Below are 26238 nucleotides of genomic sequence, written 5' to 3'. Positions count from 1 at the left end.
TAAGGTCATTTTTGTGTGCGCAAAGCACTTCAAGGATGACTGCTTCAGCAACCTCCACCAGTATAAAGAAGGATTTGCCGAAAGACTTTGTCTGATTGAGGGTTCAATTCCTTCTATCTTTGGAGACGACGAACAGAGCACTTCGGTAAGCTGTAAATAACGCTAAAAAGTGTGATGATAAGACATCCCTGTCATTGTTTTGTTACCATTAGCAGTTGCATCATCTTCATATGTTAGCGCTGTGTGCTTGCTTTAGATCCTTGATGATATGGCCTACGTGATTTAATTTAAGTCTAAAGTTTTCATTAGTCATTTCATTTTGCCGTTTTTGTCTTTGAAAAGACTGTATTAAAATACATTTTGTGACGTTAGCTTGGCGCTAGCGTTAGCTCGGTGCTTGTGTTAGCTCACTTGTTAGGGTTCTGCAGGTTCATCATCTTCATTTTCATCTCGCTCCGCCGGGTCCGACTCTGGCTGGAACATGTAAAGCTGGATGGACAAGTCTTCTGTTGTTGACATTTTGTAAATAACCTCTGAATAAAAAGTTTACGCGCCGCTACATAGCCGTATCTCTTCTATCAAACTACAAAAGTGGCCGAGCAGGGTGGAGTTGAACCGAGTGTCACCTGAAGAGGGGGCGGGGTATGGAGTGTCTCATTTGCATTTAAAGAGGTCGCACCAAAACGAGTTGCTCTCAGAAGCACATCAGAAAAGGGTAGAAAAGGGGCCTGTGGAGCTATAATAATGAGGAATTCAGACCCAAGCATTGCAGTTCCGCTTTATATAGACCACAACTGTATGATTTATATGTAAAAAGGAAAGATTTAAAACCATGATATGTCCCTTTAAGCTATAGAAATGTGTATGTGCCAAGAACTCAAACAAAATCATTAAAAGTTACCTGTAGTAAACCTTATGTCAAAGCTGAATGAAAAAATGGTTTGTAATAGTAGCGGTTCAGTCAAATAAAGTTCATTGTAAGTCACACAACACACTATTAGGAATGTAACAAAATAGTTCACTCACAATACAATATGGAATTCGATAAAGGGCTCATGATACGAAATACTCACAATACGATATTAGAAAAAAATGAAAAATAAATTGAAACAAATGAAACAGTGTCATTATTTATGATGTTGTACATCAGTGTTTCTGAAACTTTTTTGGCTCAAGTCCCCCTTTCTCTTATTTCTGACTCCAAGTACCCCCTTTGTCTAACAACAACATTTTGTGTAGAAAACTATTCAAAAAGAACTAGAGCATAATGATGTCTGTTTTTTTTCTTTACTGCATTTTGGTTTAACTAGATTTATATTTCACAAAAGTGAAAGTATAGTATAGTATAGTATTTTTTAAAAAAAAGAATAATAATTGAAACATTTAAAAAAAATCTATTTTAATTTTTCAGAAATTTCAGGCGACCCCACATGGGGTCCCTACCCCATGAATGAAAAACACTAATTTAGTGCCTCCTGAATAGATATATTTCTAAAGATAGATTGGCACAACACCGCTCAATCCACCACTTTGTATCCATTAATTCCTGCTTGCCATCAAAGGAGAAGGACGCTTTTTCCTTTGTTCCCTCATTTTTTCCTGCTTGCTGCTCTTTGTCTTGTTATAATCTAACATCTCGATCCTAAATCTAAATCATAGAATTCTCTGTCCTCATGTGAAGCAGTAAACCTTTCCAAGCCTAACTTGTTGCTGATGGCCATCTTCTCCATCTGCCCCCGGAGCACCGCGTTCTCCTCTATAACACTGAGGACTAAGTCCAATGCACCCGGCGCAGCAGGCGAGCAGTATTCATGGCCAGGACATGGTACATCCATTTCCTCCTCGGGCTCGGGGTCCTCAGAGGGAGAGTCTGGTCGCTTTCTTTGCCCCCAAATACCAGGACGAGGGGCAGGAAGGGAGTAATTATTCCATTAAAAAAGAACGGCGACAGCTCCGCCAACGCCGTTGTGCATTTGATCGATCCTTCATGTCAGGGTTAGGGGTTAGGGTTTATCTCTCCGGATGTTGATGATCCACTTTTTTGCAGCTTGTTTGAACATGAAAAAAACCTCAAAGCAGTACTACATCTAGCTGAAGCTGTACACCTAGGAATGCAACAGTGGTATCTTGATATGCTATCTCCTCTTGATTGGAAGGTAAATTTCCTCCTTTTGGATGTCATTGAGTAGACACACAACTACACAAACAGGCTCAATAAAACAAAACTGTGAAAAACATGTTTCAAAAATGTGACGGCTCACTTCTCCATTGTTTTGACTGTCCGAAAGCGGTAACAGGAAATACTTCATCGGTCTTATTTTTAACCGGAAATCACTGTGTATGTAGCCCATAGGGCTTACATTATGTTGTGGCTCGTCTGAAAACAACTTCTCTGATCTTGTGGCCCCCCAAGATGAACAGCCTGTCAAGGTCTGTTTTTTTTCTCCACTCTCTCCATGGATGGATGTTGATTAGACTCTCTGACCTTTCCCTCACTTTCCATGAACACCTGGGATCTGGCTCGGCTAACGAACTCTTGAGGTCATCTCTACGGCAATGCCGTCCCACATCATTGGCAATGGAGACAAACTGTGTTAGAGACAGCAGCAGAGTCCCAGTAAACAGGCTTGTACTCAACAGACAGTCACTCCCACATTCATATACACAACCAGTTTTTTCAATGTCTCCTCTGGCCCCAACCCTCCTCCTTCCCTGCAGCTGGCAGCAGGAAGAGAGCCGTACGGGCAGCGCCATCCTGTGGGTGACATGCAAACTACCCACCCTAAAAACCCATTCCCTGTGCAAACATGCTGTTGTATTGAATTGAATGTTGTGTTTGTTGGATTTTGTTGCAATGTTTGCTGAAGAGTTTTTTCATGATCCCAAATTCCGCCCCTCTCTACAAGGGCATAGCTTGTTTTTTGACTTTTTTTTTACCTCTTCTTCTTACCCATTGTAACATATTTCTCATCTAAGAAACAGGGCGTTGCCCTGCTGTGGCTGCTCCCCTGTACTCCCGTGCGTGTCCCCCCCCATGTAATATGTTATTGTCTTTCATGTTTCTTGGTCGGGATGTAACTGAAACTGAATTGTCCCTTGGGGATAAATAAAGTTTTCTGAATTTGAATCTGAAGACAAGCATGCACTGAGCACAGAGTTTGTTTACTGTTCCAGTTCCAGGCGGCTTGTTTTCTCGGTGCATCATTACAAACACCAGACATGTGAGTCTACGGAGCACCCATGGTGTCTGCCATGTAAACGTTGCTCTGAACTGCAAAGGAAAGCATCAGAGTCGAATGTCATTGCATTACTGGGGTCCTTTAAAATGTTTTTAGTTGAATTTATTTCATGACCCTTTAAATTGTATATTGCTGTTTTTTATTTTGCGAAATTTTGTGCCACTAAATGTATTTAGTTTGTTTTCAGCAGGGGGTTTAGTTACTGTTTAAGTAGCCCATCCATCCATTTTCTGACCCACTTTTTTCAGGGTCGCACTCTCTAAGTAGCCACAGTTACTAAATACTATAGGGTTGCTAACTCCTGAAATATAATTGAGGGACATTTGGGTAGAATCGAGCTAGAGCAGTGTGTGTGTGTTTTTGTATATCACTGGCTTTACTGGTTTACGGACCCAATATTGCAAACCGAGGAAAATCTTAAACTTTAATACAAATATATTAAAATATACAGCACTATCGGCATAACATTTTTTGAGACTGCAGATGACAGTTGGAACATGTCAAGATAAATAACAGCTTTAACAATAGTTTTTCAGAAAAAATGAAACCCAAGTAGGTATATTATTCAGATTAAGAAGACAAAATGAACTTGCTGGACCCAAAATGTAACTGCAAAAGGAAAGCATATAAGATGGTTGTATACTTACAAAATATTTTGACAGTGAGCGTTTTACCTTGATTTATACCTGTGTTTTAATTATTTTTTTGTCCATTACAGGAGATGCCTTAAAAGAGGAAATAGAGATTCAACTGCCTGACAATGTAATTGAGGGCTCTACTCATGCTTCAGTATCCGTTCTTGGTGAGTAGACTTATTTATTAAAGATCTAGTATTATGCTTTTTTTCACCCATCTCTATTTGTTCTAAGAACCCCAACAACATAGTATTTGAGGTTTATTTTCCCAAACTCGCCTGTTTTCTGAAAAGCCACTTTCAGAGCAATTCTAAAAACGAGCTGATTCACGGCCTACTTATGCATATTCATGAGTAGGTGTGTCTGCATGACAGCATGTGCAGACAAGTACAAAAAAAGTCTATGATCCAGCAAAGCTAGGAATAAATGTAGCCCTTAAATTCATGCTGTCTCCTGCACAGGTAGCAGGAGTGAAGCTAGCACAGATTACTGTGGGAGGAAAAATGGCCTTCAGAGTAAAAGCCCAGAAGGAAGCATGTGGTCAAGACACAACTTTCATCCAGTTCCCATAAAGCAGCGATTCTCAACTGGTGGGTCGGGACCCAAAAGTGGGTTGCGGACCTTTGCTGCGTGGGTCGCGGACAGCTGGTCAAAAAATAAATAGATACTTAATATCTCTCATATTGGACTTGTCTTTTATTTTGAAAGACACCTTTTTACAGGCATGCTGTGAACTGTATGTTGTGCAGGAAAATATATAGATTTATGTTTTAAAAAAATAATACAAGTCTATGTGTGTGTGTGTGTGTGTGTGTGTGTGTGTGTGTTTTCAACAGCTATTTTTGAAAAACTACATTTGGTTGATTGAATTAAAAAAAAAAAATAATAATTGGGTCGCGATGTAATGACTATGGCAAAATGTGGGTCCCAGGGTGAGACCAACTGAGAACTGCTTCCCATAGAGGATTTCATACTATTGCTGGATTCCCCACCATAATTGAAGAGAAAGATTGCACCCATATCAAAATAAAAACACCATCACACAATGAATTTAGCAATGTGATCAAGAAAGGATTTAATTCAATCAATGAGTGGAGTAGGGTTTACTGGATAGATAGAGCTGGGAGTCATTCGCGATGCAGTGAAAATGAATGCCCAAATTTCTGAAGATATTGTTGAGTGGAAGGAGGTAGATGATAAAGAGAAGTGGGCCCAGGGCAGAGCCCTGGGGAACACCAGAAAAGACGAGGTTGGCCGGGAGGTGAAAGTTTTGAGTTGGATGAACTGAATGCAGACTGAATGGTAGGATTGGAACCAGTGGAGGGTGTGAGTGACGCCAATGGAGGAGAGTGTATTCAGTTTCATTCTCCCACTGACATTGTTTTTATATTAAGGTGACATCCTCGGCCGAGCCATGAACAACCTCAATGGACTGCTGCAGATGCCGTATGGATGTGGGGAGCAAAACATGGCCCTTCTTGCTCCTAATATCTATATCCTGCAGTACCTGGAAGGGACTCAGCAGCTCACCCCAAATATCAGGGAAAAGGCCACCAACTTCCTGACCAGTGGTGAGTTTAAAAATTTACATCAATACAATAGAAATGATAATTTATTGATAATTTGTAATATAGAAATATAGTTAAAACTAATCAACTTAGTACAGCTCCCACCAGTACAGAGGTTCTTCCTTATTTGAGGTACTGAACCTTGCAAGCTCAGTGCATTCACCGAACCCTTCATAATTGGAAAAATACAGATTTCTTCAAAACACAAGTATAAAATGTATTCTGACACAGAGACGTGGATTTTTTGTTTTGTTCAAAATGCTTTTAATTTTAATTTCTATAATCTATCTAAAAATACAAGGAAGGTCTGTGTGTGTGCGTGTCTGCGCGTGGAGCGCATATCTCCCTGTCGCAGTGTCTCATTGACCTGAAATGTCGTACACAAACATTTATTCTTATTTTATTTTTAAATCAACATGGGTTCGACCGGATAGGACATGAGAGCGGGGCAGGGGCATCCAAGCCACACGCACACCGATAATACTATTACTACGTAAGTTGTAAGCTCAATTTTGTTTTGTTCTCTTTTGCTAGCTAGATCTGGCAAAAGCCGTGGCACAGTCAAGCCCTTTAAAAACAGTGTACACAGAGAATCTCTGTGTGCTGTGTCCGGATATTATCTGGCTCTGTACTGCACACACATGCCCGCAAAGTCTGTGTAACTTCAGTACTTAGTGTTTGAACGCAGCAGTAGGCTGGTGACGAGGCAGCAGGCAGCGGCTGTGCTCAAAGTGAACAGTGAAACATGTTCATTTCTCCTCAAACAGAGCATTGTAAACGCTGATACTTTCACCACGTGTTTATAACCTAATGCGCACCTTATGTAAAAAAGGGAAAGCAAAACAAAAGCACATGAAGAAGCATGTGAGGCTGTTACATTACGTGCTCCATTGGCGCCACAGGCAGCATATGAGAAGAATCTGCTGCTCTGTACAAACAGGCGGCCATGCGGATCCTAGCGAGGACACTAGGGCCCTTGAAGGATAACCTCCGGATCAGAAAAGAGGGTGTGACTGTGTGCTCCAGAGTTTAACCGTGTATGTAAAAGGCTATACATATATGGTGCTCCGGAATATTTATTATCCATTTGCTTAAGTCCAGCAAACATTGGTGCAAACTTTATTTATTATTTTATCATGTGCATGTCCCATAGAATTAAATCAGGGAAATTGAGAAATCGGGAAATGTTTTATCTCACTGTTGTCTCAACAGTTTGGTACAGTGTAATTTTCCAACATAGCAGATTGTTCTGTGTCACATGTTAATCTGGTATAAATACATGTTTTGATTTGGTTGCACTATTGGAGTCTGTCATGATCCTGAAGAAGAAAAATAAAATGTTTTATTCAAAATGTGTTGTTTGTGGTGTGGTGCAGGATACCAAAGACAGCTGAACTACAAACATGGAGATGGAGCATACAGTACATTTGGATCAGGAGCCGGAAACACCTGGTGAGTACATTAAAACCTATTATCATTTACTTTTATTAACCTACATTATGTTATCACACTGGTTGCATAGATCAATTTATTTTATTTTTAAACCAAAGCTTGTTCTAGCATTGAGAAGAGGTGACTGAACACTTTACTGATAGAAACATTTCAGAATCACAATAACTCTACCCAGCATGGATAGCCAAAGAGTTGGCCTTCACCATGAACTGATTGGATCTGTGTTGGAAACCACAGTACAGTATTTAAATTAAACCCACCACCTGCGAGGTTAGCTTTATAGACAATTCTAAACCACTTGGGCTTTGCAGACACAAGATCCCTGTCAGTCTAGCTTTGTTGAATCTAGAATACACACAAGTACTTGCTGAAGATTACTTTAATGCTTTGCTGAGAAATAAACCAGTTTTAGACCTACACAAAATCACTTCTAAGTAGCTATAAATATTTTACAGCATTGAATCTGACAAGTCTTACACAGATTTACTACAGTTTTATGTAGTCTATCAATCAGGCAATTGCAACTTTGTTTTTATTCCCCTAGGCTGACTGCTTTTGTACTCAGATCTTTTGCAAAGGCCCAGTCTTTCATCTATATTGATCCAGCTAATATCGAAGAATCTCAAAGATGGCTGGAACAGAAGCAGCGAGAAAATGGCTGCTTTGAACAGTTGGGAAAGCTCTTTAACAATAGGATGAAGGTAAGAGGAAAGCTTTTTGCAGGGATTTTTACAGTTGGCACTTATAGGCTTCAACAAGTATCATTTTAGCCTAGATAAAGTATGGTGTTGTCTTGATAAAGTCCAACAAACCTGGTCCATGCCTTCAGAGATCCACAAAAATCCCCAGCCTTTTACAATAAAATGTTTCATTTGTAAAGCAAGTCACTGTCTGATGGCCTAGGACAAAAATTCAGGATTGCTGAGAGTACAATAACAAGGCCATATGATGTTTCCAGGGGGGAGTGTCAAATGAAGTGACTCTTAGCGCTTACATCACGGCAGCCTTCTTGGAGATGAACAGGACTACAGAGGTTGGTACATTTTAAACTTCTCTGTGGTATCCTCAAAGAAAAGAATATTCTAGATCTAAAGCAATCGGTTTTTATTGTACACACCCACTGTGATGTGTTTGCGTAGGACTCAATGCCACATTGAGGCATTGGGCGGCAGTAGCTCAGTCCGTAGAGACATGGGTTGTCAAGTCCCAATGCGGACCAAAATACAGAAGTTGTTCTGGTAGCTGGAGAGGTGCCAGGGCACTTCTCGAGCACTGTCGAGGTGCCCTTGAGCAAGGCATCAAACCCCAACACTGCTATGGTGCGCTCCCTTCATTGTGGAAGCAGCCCCACTCTGACACCTCTCCATTGATGCATGTTCACAGGTCCTGTTTGTGCATGTGTGATTCGGGCCTGTGTGTGTGAGAAGCATGTCCCTAAAAATAGCAGAGTGTAACATAATTTCCCTTCAGGGATTAATAAAGTAATTAAAATTAAAATTAAAAAAAATAAAATAAAATTAATTAAATCACTTGCTTTAGTTTCTACCTGAACTCCTGCATTCCTTATACTTCACGACACTCGTACACCACTACAGCAATGTATCTCTCAGTACCTAGCATAACAGAGTCCAACAGGTACAAACAGCATATTCTCAGACAAAACACACTGTTTTAGCACACCTAGCATTGATGCTCCTATCCTACAGCATTAATCCTTGTTTCACTTACTAACAACTTAAAATAAATTAATTGGATTAGTAGATACATTTAATAACAACAAAACAGTTGATTTTCCAAGCCAAATGAATATAAATCATTGAATGTGCATTAGGGGCCGATGCAGTGTGGATCGGGCACCAGTCCAAGGCGGGAGCCTTGGTGATCTGACCCCCAGCTACAGAAGCTGGCTTTAGGGACGTGGAAAGTCACTTCTCTGGCGGGGAAGGAGCCTGAGCTTGTGTGTGAGGTTGAGAAGAATAGTCGGTCTCACCTCAACATACAACAAGGGCTCTGGAACCAGTCTTCTCGAGAGGGGTTGGACTCCTTTTCCACTCTGGAGTTGCCAATGATAAGTGCCGGGTGGCAATACTTCTTGCCCCCCGACTCAGTGCCTGTACGATGGAGTTTACTCTGGTAGACGAGAGGGTAGCCTCCCTCGTGTGGGGGGAAGGATCCTGACTGTTGTTTTTGCCAATGGGCCAAACAGCAGCTCAGAGTATCCACCATTCTAGCATTCCATAGAGGGAGTCCATTCCCCAGAGTACTCTTTCTGGGAATTCCTTCATTCTGCTGGGGGACGTCAACACTCAGGTTGGCAACAACAGTGAGATCTGGAGGAGCATGATTGGGAGGAATGCCCCCCATTGGATTGTCCATAACAAACACCATGTTCAAGCATAAGGGTGTCCATACATGCACTTGGCACAAGGACACCCTAGGCCGCAGTTTGATAATCAACTTTGTAGTTGTGTCACCTGAATTGCTGTTGACCGATCACCATTTGGAGGTGAGTTGGAACCGGTGGCGGGGGAGGATTCCGGTCCAACCTGGCATACACAAATGTATTGTGAGGGTCTGCTTGCGATGCCTGGCAGAGTCTCCCATCAGAAGGGAGCTTGCCCAACCAGTTCACATAGTCTTTGAGGAATTGGAAAAGGCATTCATCCATGTACCTCAGGGATTCCTGTGAGGGATTCTCTGGTAGTATGGGGTATCAGAATCCCCAATACGGGCCATCCATTCCCTGTACGACTGTAGTCAGAGCTTGGTCCGCATTGTCAACAGTAAGTTGGACTCGTTTCTATAATAGAGCGCATTTCATAGACACTCAAAGCTCTAGAAATAAAAAAAAAAAAACTGTAGAGTAAATCCAAAACTGTACAGATGAAAACATATTTAGGTATTTTCAACTAATTTGATACAATCGATCACTGTATATTAAAAATTTAAAAATACACAAACTTGACATTATCAGATTATCATATTGTGACTTAGCTGCACAATAGAGAACAGATTGTTCACATTAATTATTCAAAATCTCAATTAATAAAATGGACATGTATTGTACTTCAAGGAACAGTATTGGGGCCTAATGTATCGTATATAATCACAAAAAAGAAACCTCTCTATAACATCACATGCATTAAAACATTGCAAATAATGTTTAGCCATAAAAAATTATGCCAACAGTAGGATTTTCAATTTTATTCTACATTTTACACGGAGCCAACTAAGGGATTAGATTAGCTGGGGGCTCGGCAATCAAATTTGTGTTTGCATTTCATGTAAAAAAAAAATGGACTGAATTTAGTTACATATGATGTGTATGATTAAAAAGATTCCTAGATCTCTTGCTTAGTCTGTCTTTAAAACAATTTTTTTATGTAAGTGGGGTAGAAGTGATAAAATGTACAAATTCCTTACAAGATCCAAAATGATCCTTTTTTGCTTTAGAACACAGCAGTGAAGAGGAGTCTATCATGCCTCAAAGAGTCTCTGAGTGACCTGAGCAACACCTATACCACAGCTCTGCTGGCGTATGTCTTCACTCTGGCTGGAGACATGGAGACCCGTGACCAACTACTTCAGTATCTTGACAATGTTGCAATAAAACAGAGTCAGTCTCCCATTCTTAATCATACTGCTTATGTTTTATCACAGTGCCCATATAACATTGTGTCTATTGATCTGTTGATTAGGAGGTTTCACTTACTGGTCTCAGAAAGCAACAGAAAGGTCTGCCTCTCTATCTGTGGAAATTAGCTCTTATGTGCTAATGGCCAAACTCAGTGCCACCCCGACAGCTGAGGATCTGGGCTACTCTGCAGGTATTGTCAGATGGCTGACCGACCAGCAGAACTCTTACGGAGGGTTCTCTTCTACACAGGTAGAACTGAAGTCATACCATCTTTACATTTAAAAAAAATACAATCTTATTCAAACCTTTAATGCTGTCTGAGGTTTTTAATCCAACTTATAACCATTCAATTATTTATATATTATCCAATGACCATGTTCTTTAAAAGGAAAGACAGTGCAGCAACATCGTGTAGAATTTTAAGTTATCCAGTATAATGTTTTTCTACCAAAGTTGGTGTGCTTTTGCACCTGCTGAATTTCAATCCACCCACTGTGTGTGTGTGTGTGTGTGTGTGTGTGTGTGTGTGTGTGTGTGTGTGTGTGTGTGTGTGTGTGTGTGTGTGTGTGTGTGTGTGTGTGTGTGTGTGTGTGTGTGTGTGTGTGTGTGTGTGTGTGTGTGTGTAGGACACAGTTGTGGCACTTCAGGCTCTGGCTCTTTACTCCACTCTGGTGTTCAATCCTGGTGGCTCAAGCGCAGTGATGGTTCAATCTCCTAGTGAGCAGCTGCTATTTGACATCAATCAGGACAACAAGCTACTGTACCAGGAGAAAATGCTGCAGGGCATGGTTGGGAAGTACACTGCGGAGGTGAAAGGCTCTGCATGCGCTTCAGTGCAGGTCAGAGACAGCATCAACTATATAAAAAAAGGTTGTAACCCCAGTTATCTCCCTTCCAAGATAACTGAAAAGGAACACTTTGGTTTTTCCTGTTTACAGCTTTCTCTGCTCTACAATATCCCCACACCTACTAAGACCACTACTCTCAGTGTAGAGGTTAAGACAGAGGTCGATGCCAGTAAACCTCAACGAACCAAAGTTACCCTACAGCTCAAGTCCTTGTAAGTGTTGTGTGAATAAGATTGTACTACGAACTAAGTCCAGGCCTATGGCCTGTACTATGGAGCTGGATTTTCTTTTATCAAGGTCACTTCAGGATCAAGACAGGATGTTCTTTACTTCTTACTGGAGTAAATCACCACTGTAACTTATGCATTGATAAATGGCCTGCCCATTCTTAGAAGAGAATGGGCAGATTATTATCTGTATACGTTTCTATCCTTATCCTGCACAGAGGTCCAAGCAGCAATATTTACAAGAATAAATAAGGATAGAATTTTTAGAGACAGCTGCAATCCTTTCCAATATTCCTGATGACATCCCATATGGAAGGTATAGCTTTTCATCTGATGGACTGACCTACATTGTCAGCTGATGGAGTCATATATTTCAAATGCAACAAATTGCAGTCGGGTGCTCACATACCACAGACTATGTGCATTGCACTGAGATTTGAGATTTTGGTTTAAGGCAGGCATGCACTGTGATTTTTGGCCCAATTTGAGCCAATCTTTCACTCGTACATCTATTTTTGAGATCGGGCCGAATCTCGGCTAAATCGTGCGTTGTGCATTGTGTTGTATACATGTGGTCAAGAGAAGAGATTAACACCTCACGACCAGCTCCCGATCAGCAATCATATAGTTGCAAGAAAACCAAACCTGTTTGAAATCCTGGTCACCCCTCGTGAACGTATGGCATTGTTAAAGCAGTGCCATGGAGCACTGTAGAACTGATAGACCAAACTGCCCACGTCTGCCAAGCCAATTCTTGATCTACACACATTGCTGACTTTTCTTTTTTGAAGCTCTTTTTTCATAGCATTGTGAATGTCTAGTGTCCATCCAGTTCACACTACTTCTTCTCATTTTTACATTGCATTTCTGGAAACAAGACCCCTATGTGTCATGTATGGACGTACAGTGTGAGCAGTCAGGTCACGCCAGACTGTATAGTGTGAGAACATGAATCGGGAGCTGTGAACATTCGGACTGCAATTGAGTTGCACAATTAGAGCTGGAGCTGAGTAAAATGATTGAAAAAATCACACTGTGTACTGATTACAGCATGTCCCTTCCTTTAAAACTTCTGTGCTGTAATAAAGTAAAACTGAAGGATAAGTGTGTCCGTTTATTGCCTGAACAATTGTTATTGTAAAATCTTACCATTTGCAATTGTCTGCCAGCATTCCTTCCTAGTTTTTGCTGCCTTTGGCCTGGAGTTTGGATTTTAACTCTTCATATATTTTTGGTCATGTTTGAGATTGGTCAGATGCTGCAAACCCCACCCCTTTTATGTGATCCAGATTTTAAACCATTGGTTTAAGGTATCTTGTTGATAACCCGCTTTGTCGTACATCTGATCTGGATTGTGAATGTTTGGTTAGTCACTCCAGCTAGCAGAGAGACATCCTTGGTAAGTAAACCCAGCTCCGTAGTATAGGCCTCTGGTTGGGATGTTTTTCATCATAATTTTTTTGTTTATGAGCACAAGACGTTAGATAATGGGCTGCTCTGTAGGAATGCAAATAGTATAACGCTATAAAGTTTTCCTGGTTTTATTTCAGATACAGTGGAATGGAGAACACAACAAACATGGTGATCCTGGATATCAAAGTCCTCTCTGGGTTTGTCCCAAGCCCTGAGTCTATGAAAAGGGTGGGTTCTTGCAGTAAAATTAATCTGTAAAGAAAAATAACTAGTTGGCAACAACTGAACACAGTATCTATCGCTACAGCTCAAAGGTGCTCTGCTGGTTGATCGTGTTGACCACAAGGAAGATCATGTTCTGGTGTACTTGCGAGAGGTGAGAGTATCCACGGCAATTTACGAGAAGATTTTAAAATAACTTCTTTACTGTTTGTTGTTTCCATTTAGCTACACAAAGATATAGCCATCAACCACACCTTAGAGCTCATACAAGAGGTGCCTGTGCAGAACATGAAGCCAGCTGTGGTCAAGATTTACGATTACTATCAGCCAGGTAAAGACAACTTTTTCCATATAGTACAGCATAACCACACCATATCATTCTCTACCTTACAGCACAGCAAACTGAACATTAGTTTATATGTGCTACCTACATGGACATTTGACAATGAATGACGTTCTCCCACCTTTTTTCTCCAGATGACCAGGCTGAGACAGAATACATCTACACATAAACCACAGGTAAAAAAAACTGGAGTGACATATATGATTAAAATATTTGTTTAAAATAATCCCACAACTAAATTTAGATTTTCTTATTTGCAGATAAAGGTGATCAGCTTCATCAGTTTAGTTATTATCTAGCTTACTGTATCCATCTTACTGATGTCTCAATAAAAATAAAAAAAATTCCCGTTTGTGTTTCTCTATATTTTTGAGTGGAATTTGCTGTGGAGTGGCAGACCTAAAACAAAATACACCTTGGGTAATATTAATGTGCATTTATGCTTTTAACATGAAGACTGGGAGACAACAATTATAATAAACTCTTTTTAAGAAACAAATTCAACTTTTATTAACCTGCAGGGCAGAACATCCCCTGTCTTGCATGATAATGCCACTACTTGAATACTAAACTTAGTTCTGTTCATTCTCAAGGAGAAGAATGACTTCAGAGATGGGCCGCAGAAAAGTCTTTGAGGTTCCCTGGGATGTTATCCTCACCTCAATCTTGCGCACCTTACCCTCACTGCTGGGGAATGTTGAGGTGGCCATAGCCATTTGCCATTTGTGTCGGGCGGCTTGTGATTGCTTCAATAGCACAATATCTCCAGGTTGCGGCAGGTCCTGTGCCACTTTCATCTTGAGTGAAGGGTGCAGATGTATTTGTACCTCCAGCGGCTTCAAAACTTATTTGGCGGGAGCCTGTACCTTTTTCCATTGACTTTTGAAGAAGTCTTTTCCAGCAAACTCTCTTGGTGGAGGATTGACACTGTTTGTTGTGGGGAGTTAGTATAAATTATTAACCCATTTACGAGCACGGACCGAATACTGAAAGTATCAGATCTCAGTTTGCGTGTCTGTGCACTCACGTGCGTGCTATGCCCCTAGCAAAGCATCCTGCGCTGTCATCATTATTTCTTTTCATGATATATAGTTAATCATTTTTACTTGTTTATTCCGTGGCTTTTTCTCCTTGTCTCCTTGCTTTGCCGAGCAACAATGTAAACAACGCCGGTTCCGTGCCGCTCTCGGGTTACTTCTGCGTCTTCTTTGTTGGTGTTTTATACAGGTTGACTCCACAGCGGGGCATTACTGGTCGGCGGCTGTGTGTACAAATTGGGGTGACAGCCGAGGTTGCAAGGCTTTGTTGTCGCGTGACATTTGCTACATTATGCCATCATCCCTGCACAGGAAATGGTGGCACGGACATACAGACGTGCTATGTGAATTTCAAAATAAAGGTGTATCTTAAAGATAACGATTGGATCGTTAAATCATTAATCTTTGTATCGATGTGGATCGATGTATTGTTACACCACTAGTCGCTACCCAACAGGATTGACATTCGATCATCGGGATTCATCTTTGGAATGAGAGGGGCGATGTGCATTAAGTGGCTATGTGCAAGCACTACTTCTGGTGTTGGTATTTTGCTCCTGCTAACACCTATTGCACCGCATTCGATTAGAGGTGGGAGGTTCAGAGATAAACCACCATTCACTGCCTCAACTTGGAATCTCACGTATAGACCGGTGCGAACTAAGATGCATTGCGGAACAGTGCCTGTCGCTTTTGCACTCATCACACTTAAGAGATGCTTGACAATGTCTGGCTGTGTTGGCTGGAGAGCAACACGGGAAACAGCGTCTAGTGAGGGGATGTGTCTTCTTGTGAATGGGGCAATAAGATGTTTGATCATCGTCCTTTGAGTTTGGGTCAGCAGCTGGGGCAACATCAGTTTGATACAGATGTCTCTTGTGTGCTGTGTTTGAATGGACTTCTCTCACCTTTATTCCATGGTTGGCTGCTGGATGGTAGAACAAAACTTGGATCATTTCTAGCTGTAGCTTGCTCCCAGGTGAAGTCCACAAAAAAGGAGAAAGGTGGGAATGTCACACCATAGTCAAACCTTGAATCTGGAACCGATGAAAATCCACTTCTCTTGTAAACCTGAAGGCAACTTTTCAACTATAGCAGAGGTCTTCAACAGGGGGTCTGCGACCCCTAGGGGGTCCGCGGAGGTACTGCAGGGGGGTCGCGAAAGTTTTGGATGATTAGCCTGAGGCTGATATGACTCTCTACCTGACAACCTCCATAAGTCCAAGGTTAGACAAGTTGTGTGCTACTCATCAGGGTCAGACATCTCACTAATGTATGCCATCCATAGCTGGTTTGAGGATTCACTGCCCATACTACATGTATGTTTAAAATGAAAACATGAATCTGTCAATTATGTTAATAGTTCAGTATTGTATGCAAGATAACAGGTATGTTTATGCATGCCAGTGGCACTAACAAGCATCAATAATTTTCGTTTCCACATTTATGTTGAACAAAAATGTCCATTTGAACAGCTTTTATGCAAAATGTTGTTACATGCAATTTGACAGACATTGTTGATCTTGGCAGGTATCAGTTTATTATGTTATGTTATGTTATGTTATGTGTATGAATGGCAGTGGCATGGCCACCCTACTCACTGTACCTTGCACATGTTTAAACTAAAAACAAGAATATATAAACCTGTGTGTTATTTGAATATCTTAGTATTGAATGCACAATAGTACATTTATACATGGCACTATAGGACCAGTTTAATATAAAACATAATTTTATACAATATATATAAGTAGGGGGTCCCCGCTCCATCTCTCCATCAGTTTGGGGGTCCTTGGCCTGGAAAACGTTGAAGACCCCTGAACTATAGGTTTAACAGCACGAGGAGTGTCTAAGTAGCGAGCCCTGGTAGGTAGCCTTCATTTTTAGCAGCCAGTAGCTCCATGAGTAGGTCACTAAGCTATCTCAGCTTTGCACTGTCTCTAACTGAAAGATGTGATAAGCTGTCCAATCTTCTAAGTAGGATATTTTCTACAACTTCTGGTGTAGCATAGCACTCTCTGAGTCTATTCATTGAGGCTTGAAGCCATTTTATTAGGAGATCTAACTCCTCACTGTATCTAAGGTCCAGGTTCTCTGTAGCATTTTGAAATGATGCTCTGAAGCTTTCCGGTGTGTCATCAAATTTGAAGAGGCCTGTGGCTACTAATTCTCTGCATGCTAGAAATTTAGTAAAGTCTACCATAGGAGGAGGGTTAGCATGTTGAGGGGAATGAGGGCGATTGAATCTTGTCTGGTCATTTGGTGTGGTTTCAATTGCTGGGGGCACGGATGGTGTACTTATATTGTGACTCAAATACTGTGCTGATCTATTTTCTGGGTGCTGATCATGAACTCTGTGAGCAGTTTGACTCTATATATATTATTCTGTTCTTTTATTTACTAGTTGAGGTGATACTGAACTTTATACACTAATTCCATCCTGTTCTGGGGCCACAGCAGCTTCTAAAGCTTCAGCTCTAGCAACGGCTGCTGCTTCTTTTTTGATTTCTAGAGCTTCTAGCCGTGCATCCAGTCATGCTCTTTCTTCTTTTATTTCTAGTTGTTTTTTAGCGTACGTGACCTTGGCTTTTGTAGCTTCAGCTGATGCTTTAGCTAAAGCAGTGGCTTCGATGATTGAAGACTTTGTAGAGACTGAGTGCTTGGAATTAGCTTGAGATGCTTTGGATAAGTTACTCCCGGGAAATAAGAGACATCTTCATTCCATTTGTCACCAGGAACATTGTAGGGGTCATTCCCGCCGATCAGACCCAGTTTCTCCTTGTACTATTGTCTTTCAGCTTCTGGTAGAGTTTCAACATAATCCGTGGCCTCAGACAAAGTGAGGTCAAACGGAGATGACCTTTGACAATCGTTTGGCACATTTCCATAAGTCAAAAAATAACACTTTTATTCAAGTAAATACACCCACGCAGGTGCATCCATATAGGGCCGTCATCTTCCGAGATGGCGCTGGGTCAATGTGCCATGAAAACAGTCGCAAGGGTCTGTATACAATCCAACAGCAGTATTTTTTAAGCCACAAAAACAAACTCTCTAAACACACATAAAGTCTCTAAAAGTTATACAGTCAGGTTACTTTGTCTCTTAAACAAAGTATATACTCACAGCCACTGCTTTCTGAAGTGTTAAACCAAGAATATGTAGCAGCATGCTCTCATCTATCCACTATTACACTGCGCAATGACGCTGGCTGGCAGGTTTGTTACCCATGATACATTGCCACTTTTACAAGTCTCTTCAAAATAAAATACACCTTTGGGTAACATTATTGTGCATTTATGCTTTTAACATTACAAACTAACACTGGGAGACAACAATTATAATCAACTCTTTTTAAGAAACAAATTAAACTATTTATTAACCTGCAGGGCAGAACAGTCATTCTTATGCTGTTGGTCTTGTCCCAGTTTTGATCTGTGCCTTTTATGTTTGCACCTTGTCGGTTTGCTTTAACTGGACACACAAGTGAAACAATGAAATGCCTTTAAATTGTGTTTTTGCGCAAAAGAGCAGGAGTAAATAGATGCACAAGACTTTGGCCAACATGTACTCTTGTTAGAGCAGACTGAGAAGATGAGCAGCAACTCTTTATTGTGACAAGTGCCCCTTTTTTGTAGAATGCAGTACATTGTCCTTGAGTATCCAACAGAGTCCTGAATTCTATTCCATATTGTCCAAAATTGTCCTACATTGTCTTAGATTGTCCAACAGTATCCTACATTGTCATAAATAGTCCCACATTGTCTCAAAGTGTCACTCATTGCCCAAAAGTGTCCCACATTGTTCTACATTTTCTCATAACATTCCCAATATTATTAATCAGTCTTTTGAATAAAATGTTATTTATTGTCTATACAGTGTCTCTGAGTATTTATTAGTGGAGGACCTAACAGAGCAATAATATTTCATTTCAATTTCATCCCGTCCAAGAAAACCATGAAAAGACAATCACATATTTAACACTTATTACGTGGGGAGACAGGAGCAGGAGAACTGTGGGTTGCCACAAAAACGGCACCCCATATTTAAATGAAAAAAAGGGTAACAACAGAAGAATCAGTATCAGAATTCCTTTATTAATCCCAGGGGGAAATTGTTTATGTTACAGCCACAGAAAAAAAATCACAAATAAAATAATAAAACGTTTAACAAAGACGAAAGAAAGAATAAACGTTGAATAAGTGTATAATTAGGTAAAAGACAAAAAAAAAAAAAAAAAAAAAAAAAATGGATCAGATACACACACATTACAGTTGTAGAAAATAAAGTAGGATAGATACTACTACTACTACTACTACTACTAATAACAATAATAATAACACAAATATACAAATTATATACAAATAATATACAAATATGATTCAGATATTTACAAAAATAATACAAATATACAAAAATGACTTAGATATTTACAACAATCAAACTATTAGGTTACAGTGATGCATTATACAGTTTGATTGCCACAGGCAGGAATGATTTCCTGTGGAGTTCTGTGAAGCACCACGGTTGGATCAGCCTGGTGCTGAAGGTGCTTCTGTGACTGACCAGCACATCATGGAGTGGGTGGGACTCATTGACCAAGATGGCCTTCACCTTGGACAGGGTCCTCCTCTCTGTCACCACTGTCAGAGAGTCCAGTTTAATCCCCACAAAAAGGATACAAATAATTTACTCAGTGATGGTTGAGTATATAATTGTAATAAATTACTTCTTTTAAAATGTACTAAAGTACAAGTAAAATTACTGATTTAGAAATATACTCAAAAAAGTACCTATAAAAGCTACTCAATAACAGTAACTTGAGTACTTGTAATCCGTTACTTTCAGTTTCAGCTGGAATTTTGGGATAGTTTTTTTGCCTGGGCTTGTTACAATAAAATAAATATTGATGGCCAAATAAATGTAAATTTAGTAAAGTTAAACCACCTGTTTCTGCGTGAGATGGTGTCTCTGAGAAACTCTTTGTAATTGTGTATATTAATAAAGGCAAGTTTGCTTTATGAGGGTATTATGACATTGAGTCTTGAATATTTAACATGCACTGTTTGGTTTGTCGATAAGTGAGATATTAAACTCAGACAAAAAAAAAAAGGTTATTATTCACTGTACCAAATTATTATTGTTATTAAAGCCTTATTTTTATCTTTATTAAAATATATTGAAAAAAGCTTAAGCCCCAAAGCGACCAAGACTAAAAAATCTGTGTGAAAAATATATTATCTGAGCGTTAATTATCCTTGATCCCTCTTTATTTTGTTTTACTTTATTCTGTTTTGCTCAGGAAATGTTTATCCTGAACATTTCTGTACTTTGGTGTCTGTACTTTGTCAATTAAAAAATAAAATAAAATGCTATTTGTTTTACTCTTCTACATATGCAGCATATTGGCCTTCGTGTTCTATATGTGATCTAAATCGGCTCGTTTTTTGCAGCCTATGATATTGATTGTTATTTTCAATAAAAACTCAAAAAAAAAAAAAAAAAGACAGGCGGAAGAAGTGATCGTCGGTTTGGAATTACGTCACTTCCTAGATGCAGGATGAGCAAAAAATGCAGCTGCTTCCTTTTCATCTATTTAAGAGATGATACAACGTGAAAGGTATGTGCAACGACAACGACCATCTCTTTCCATTTTTACCATTATTCATCGTTTTCTTAGCGCACTGTCATTGTGAACTAATGTGTTGAATGCACCGTAGAATGCACCCCTGCAGTGAGGTGGACCCCCCACTTCGCAAGAGCGCGTATACGTCACGACAGAATAAAAGGGAAAACTATTTATTTTTTCACTTTCATTTAGAAAACTAAATAATGAGTAAATAAAAAAAAAAATAAAAAAAAAAATAAAATATATATATAATGTGAAAACAAAATAAAACCATAATTTGCATACGGGGAACAAGTAATCCTCATCATCGTTCTGGCAGACAGCACAATTAATCTGGGAAAACAGGGATGAGTCGTGTTATGCAACTCACAAGTCAAATATGAAGGTTGAATACTCACTCAAAACCTTGAGCTGAGTTATTTCTGTGTCCACTAAATCAGTAAATAAAGATGTTTTGTTCTCAGCTGAACTAAATTTAAGATTTGCTGTTCAGTCCCTGTTTATTAAAAAAAAATAAATAAATAAATAAACAATTATATACAACACAAAAATGAAACAAAAAGAAACACAAGTACAAATTACAAAGCATGGCCATTCACTCGTCAGATTAGCATGTAAAGCAGACGTGGGAAACTGGTGGGCTGGGGGCCACATGCGGCCCTTGACCAAATTTTATGCGGCCCCCAAAGTAAATGTACAAAATGAGGGAAAAATACACAAAACAAAAGCAAGAACACATTAAAAAATATGAAAAATTACAAAATTGCGGAAAAATACAGAAAACACTCCAAAAACACATAAAACTACTATAAAAATGAACAAACTGACAACAGTAATAAAAAAAAGACTCCAAATAACACAAAACGACAACAAAAATACACAAAATGACTCAAAAACTATACAAAATTACAGAAAATGACAAAAGTACACATAAATACAAGATAAACAAAAATTGCAAAATGACAACATAAATGCACAATATGAATTAAAAAAACATACATTTACAGGAAAAAATACACAAAAGGGCAACAGAAAATGCAATCATAACAAGCAGGACAAAAACAAACATACACAGAATGACAGCAAAACACACGTAATTACTATAAAAAAACCCCCAAAAAACTGTTATTTCCTGTGTTAACGCTCAGATTAGTCATTATTCTAAATGCTGACATCAGTGTTGATAATGTGGCCCTTAGATCAAATAAACACATTTTTGTGGCCCTTGCAGTGATGGAAGTTACCCACCTCTGATGTAAAGCATAGTACAACAACTTTGACCAGGGCAACCTTTGTGACATGGAGTGTCAGTTTGAAATTTTCTTCTTAACGAGTGTGCCATTATCAATAATACCACAAAATGAAATTATGACACAAAATAGAAAAAACATTTCCAACATACCAGGAATTTGATATGAAGCACAGCTAATCATATTTCAAATATATTTTTCTCTTAATATTAACTCAAAACACTGCGTTCAGAAACACATTTTAAACATATTGCACTGTGACGACAGGACAAAACTGAGACTACGGTGCAACTGTACTATATCTGTAATCTCATAAAAACAGAGCCATAACAGTACTACATTTGTATTATATCAACTAAAGAGCTGCTACAATATTTCAAAGATGTGGACAGACTTCTACACATTCTAAACTTGTGCAAACTTGTTTCTTTTCAAATTCAATTTACACACTTCAATCAATCAAACTAAAACCAAGTGTTGGCTGAGGGAACATCAAGTTAACAGATGAGTACCAGACTCTTTCCACTCCTGAACGTTTTTAATTTAGAAACTTTTGCAGCCTATTATTTTACTTTAACTTTGCAAAAGTTAATGATTTTGTATTGTGTTTTTTTAGGAGAAGCCTCATTATAATTGCCTAATTTTGTAAAACCTTTGTCCTCCTCAATGGAAAAGGGTTTGAAATCGGCTATCAAACTCATCATCAGTACTATGGCTGTGGTCTTGTATTTTGGTATAAACTGACTTATTTTGCTTTAGGGTACGTTCACACCGGTTTAGTCATGGACTCGGTCCGAATGGGCGGAGGGCAGGTGATAATTGTATCACCTTGGATTGCATTTAGTGTGCAAACAGCCTCCGGTGCAGTTACATGAGCTAACCAGTTGAGGGTGCCGGAGTAGAGATTTCTCCAGGCAGAAAAACAGAAGCCTGAAGAAGAGGCTCTCATCTATGGGTCAAAGCGAGCTCTTAAGAGTGCTCAGAAACTTCTTCCTTCTCCGTTTGTTGTTTCACAACATTTACCAATGGAGCAGCAATAAGTTACTGTGCTTTTGGTGGTTTTAAAGCCCTGTTTTGCTCTCCCACAATGCCATACGCTGTACGTCATCTCTGATACTTCCTGTGTTTACGGTGCTCCTAATCGTTCTAGTGCGCATAAGTAGTTTCTATTTGCGCGTGAGTGTGTAAAACTGCGCGCTTGACTTTTGTAAAAGTAAGTGAAATATATAATTTCAGACACAATTTTGGTTTAATTGCTTGCTTATTTTAGCAATAAACTGCCCTATGTCTGAGAAAAACAGGCTTAAGACTGTAGTAATTGGGAGATAATCTAATGTATTGGATGCACAGTATTTAATATGTCGGCCTATATGTAATGTACACAAACGGATGAGTTACATTTTGTTGTCTCAAGAGTTTTAACTAGGGATGGCACAATACCATTTTTTTCTTTTTAAATGACTTTCAAACTGACAAATCCAAATCCAACACTTTAGCTCCGAATTTCAGACTGAAAACACATGAACCGATTGTCCAGTTATTCAAGTCAAACAAAATATTAAACTTCAGTTAGCATGCAATGGTATGTCTGTGAACTAAGTTTATTTTTTTTAAGTGAAAGGCAGGTTCTTCTAGGTGGAAAGGATCATTCCTGCCTCAGCCGTGAGTCTGTTTCTGCTTTCAATCACACTGGTCCTTATTTAAAGCAGCACAGCCTGCATGAAGCACCCAGAGACTGAGGTGTGGACACAAAGTATGTTTCCTCCTGGAGGAGAGGCGGGGGCAGAGTCAGCACCAGTCAGTATTAAATGAGGGGGGGGGGGGGGCATTTGGAAAACTGCGGTGGGCACAAAAACACTCCATTCCAAGTAGCATTATCCACCCCCCCACCGCACACAAAAATCTGCGCACTTTAAGCGTGAATATAAATAAATAAAAGACCATTCAACATTTAAACATGACCCTACTACACCAAACAGCGTATAAAAGTACGGAGGCATAGAACTTTTTTGTGAGCAGGTGGATCCACAACCTCCTCAGCAGTAACGGCTACAATGTAAACAAACATGCTAAACATCTTAACAGCAAACCAGTTTGATTGACACACACACATATATATATATATGTATATATATATAAACAGAAAAACACTGCTTATCTGGTTTTTGGTTTTTCTGTATTTCTGTTTTTTCTGTTTAAATCAGAAAAACCAAATAACCACACTTGTTTATTTGTTATTTTGATTTGGTTTTAAAACGGAACAACCAAAGAACGAAGGGTACACAGATCCCTAATGCTATATAAACACAGCCACAAAAGCAAAGTTAGCTCGCTAACACACCTCTGACGAAGTGGTCGCTACAGACATGGCATCAGCAGACTCTGCTCCTCCCGACAGCAGTAGTAGGTTTAAAATCCACTTTTTACAGCGTTGTTCTGTGAGCTTTTTTACATTTCTCCCCTTTGTGAACGACAATCTTTGGTACTCTATAAAATCTCTTTTCCTTTTCTCGGTTAGAATGATTGGAGCAGCCGAAAACTCCTCAATACATGGGCATTTTGATTATTTCAGACGGCAGATTCTCAATCTTCCTGCCCTCCGTCTGAATTTTGTGCTCTCGCTTTGTCGTGATGCAGCAATGTGAATGACGTCACGTGAATCAACAGAGCAGGCCATAGACATATACACATTCTATTGGCTGATCCTAACAACAGCTCTAGGGTACGTTCAATAGCACAAATGGTTAACAATTTTATCACAGTGTATTATATCTATGGGGTGGACTACCGTCCGCCCTCAGTGAAGGGACACAGTCAGTTACGAGTATAGTATCTTCTATGGTTTTTTATGTTTTAGAAGAAGCATTATTGTCAAATATATATATATATATGGTCAGATGAAACCAAAATAGAGCTTTTTGGTACAAACTCAACTCGTTGTGTTTGGAGGAGAAAGAATGCTGAGTTGCATCCAAAGAACACCATACCTACTGTAAAGCATGGGGGTGGTAACATCATGATTTTGGGCTGTTTCTCTGCAAAGGGACCAGGACGACTGATCCGTGTAAAGGAAAGAATTACTGGGGCCATGTATTATGAGTTCTTTCCATCAGCAAGGGCATTGGAGATGAAACATGGCTGGGTCTTTCAGCACGACAGTGATCCCAAACACACCGCCCGGGCAACAAAGGAGTGGCTTGTAAGAAGCGTTTCAAGGTCGTGGAGTGGCCTAGCCAGTCTCCAGATCTCAAGCCCATAGAAAATCTTTGGAGAGAGTTGAAAGTCTGTGTTGCCCAGCGACAGCCCCAAATCATCACTGCTCTAGAGGAGATCTGCATGGAGGAATGGGCCAAAATACCAGCAACAGTGTGTGAAAATCTTGTGAAGACTTTGAGAAAATGTTTGACCTCTGATGATTTTCTGGATTTTTGTTTTTTTTTCTCATTTTGTCTTTCATAGCTGAGGTATACCTATGATGAATATTACAGGCATCTTATCTTTTTAAGTGTAGGGCCCTATAAAATCCTTTTTATTTTTTCCCAAATTTCGTTTTTTTTTTTTTTAGAAATGTTAATAATTTCTTAAAGGAAATATTAGTTTTTAACAAAATAAATACTAATTAAAAAAAACAAAAACAAAAAAAACAACTCATAATTAAACAAAATGTTTGTCAAAAATAAAGTAAGATACAATTAAAAGGTAGATATAAATTGTAGTGTCATGGATTATTCTGACCGCTCCTTTTTAATTATTTATATGTCATATAAAGATGTATGAGAACTGCAATGATGTCAACCAATTTCCTCTCAGGGATCAATGATTTACTGAATCTGAGCAGGTTTAATGATTAAGTTTGTTTAAATTAACCTAATTTAAATTAGCTATCTTCTGGAGCTCTGATTAGATATTGTTAGAATATAACATCTAATACTTCAACTGACTTTTATTTTGTAAACCGGAAGTTCCCACTGAAACAGTTGCTTGCCTACTGTGAATGTGTACCTACAAAAGGCTGGAATGAAAATTACTAAAAGACAACACGGACTGAGTTATTCTTAGCCAGGCACAACAGTTCGACCACTGAACAGGGGAAGATGATTAAAGCTGATCACGTTCTCACGGAGCACCGCTGTGCTACATGAAAAATGGGCAGAGCTTTACAGGCACAGAAAAGTTAAATGGGCACTGGAGGCTCTGTAGTGAGGAGTCAGTAACGAATTTGTTGTTTTAGAGGGTGTTTGTGATGGTTTAAGATGAGTTTATTGAAGCCAGGACAGGAGGAGTAGGGCCCTATAAAATCCAGTTTTATTTTTTTCCAAATTCCGATTTTTCCACTTTAATTTTTTTAATTCCAGTTTATTTAGAAATATTCATTATTTTTTTAAAGTAAACATTAGTTTTTAACTGCTGTGAAGAAACAAAATAAATAACAATACATAAAAAAAACTCAGAAATGTACAGTATGTCAAAACCAAAGTACACACAATTAAAAGGTAGATATACAGTAAGTTGTCGTGACATTATTCTGACTTCTCCTTTTTAATTATTTATATGTCACATAAAGATGTATGAGAACAGCATTAATGTCACCTGATTTCCTCGCAGGGATCAATCAATCAATCAATCAATCTTTATTTGTATAGCGCCAAATCATAACCAATGGTATCTCAAGGCACTTTACAGTAGAGCAGTCTTAAGGACGGACTCTTCATTTTATGGATACACACATATGCATATA

At 39.2% G+C, this 26238-nt stretch overlaps 2 protein-coding genes across 3 annotated transcripts in view; both read left to right on the top strand.

Moving 5' to 3' along the window:
* Positions 1-13753, top strand: part of LOC114473967 (alpha-2-macroglobulin-like) — a 42355-nt gene extending 28602 nt beyond the window's left edge. The window contains exons 23-35 of the mRNA XM_028463789.1: positions 3958-4041; positions 5269-5445; positions 6819-6894; positions 7439-7595; positions 7853-7927; positions 10348-10510; positions 10593-10780; positions 11158-11370; positions 11470-11591; positions 13157-13247; positions 13327-13395; positions 13467-13572; positions 13719-13753. Coding sequence (XP_028319590.1) covers positions 3958-4041; positions 5269-5445; positions 6819-6894; positions 7439-7595; positions 7853-7927; positions 10348-10510; positions 10593-10780; positions 11158-11370; positions 11470-11591; positions 13157-13247; positions 13327-13395; positions 13467-13572; positions 13719-13753 — 1556 coding nt within the window. The remainder of the gene's footprint in view (positions 1-3957; positions 4042-5268; positions 5446-6818; positions 6895-7438; positions 7596-7852; positions 7928-10347; positions 10511-10592; positions 10781-11157; positions 11371-11469; positions 11592-13156; positions 13248-13326; positions 13396-13466; positions 13573-13718) is intronic.
* A 6422-nt stretch (positions 13754-20175) lies between these two features.
* The window catches only part of tbcela (tubulin folding cofactor E-like a), an 87997-nt gene continuing 81934 nt past the window's right edge, over positions 20176-26238 (top strand). For both annotated transcript variants that reach the window (XM_028463783.1, XM_028463782.1), the window contains exon 1: positions 20176-20241. The gene's annotated coding sequence lies outside the window, so the exon portion shown is untranslated. The remainder of the gene's footprint in view (positions 20242-26238) is intronic.

The sequence above is a fragment of the Gouania willdenowi genome, chromosome 13 (assembly GCF_900634775.1).
Source record: "Gouania willdenowi chromosome 13, fGouWil2.1, whole genome shotgun sequence".
NCBI lineage: Eukaryota > Metazoa > Chordata > Actinopteri > Blenniiformes > Gobiesocidae > Gouania > Gouania willdenowi.
Note: the sequence above shows the minus strand (reverse complement) of the source record. Positions and strands in the feature narration are given on the sequence as shown.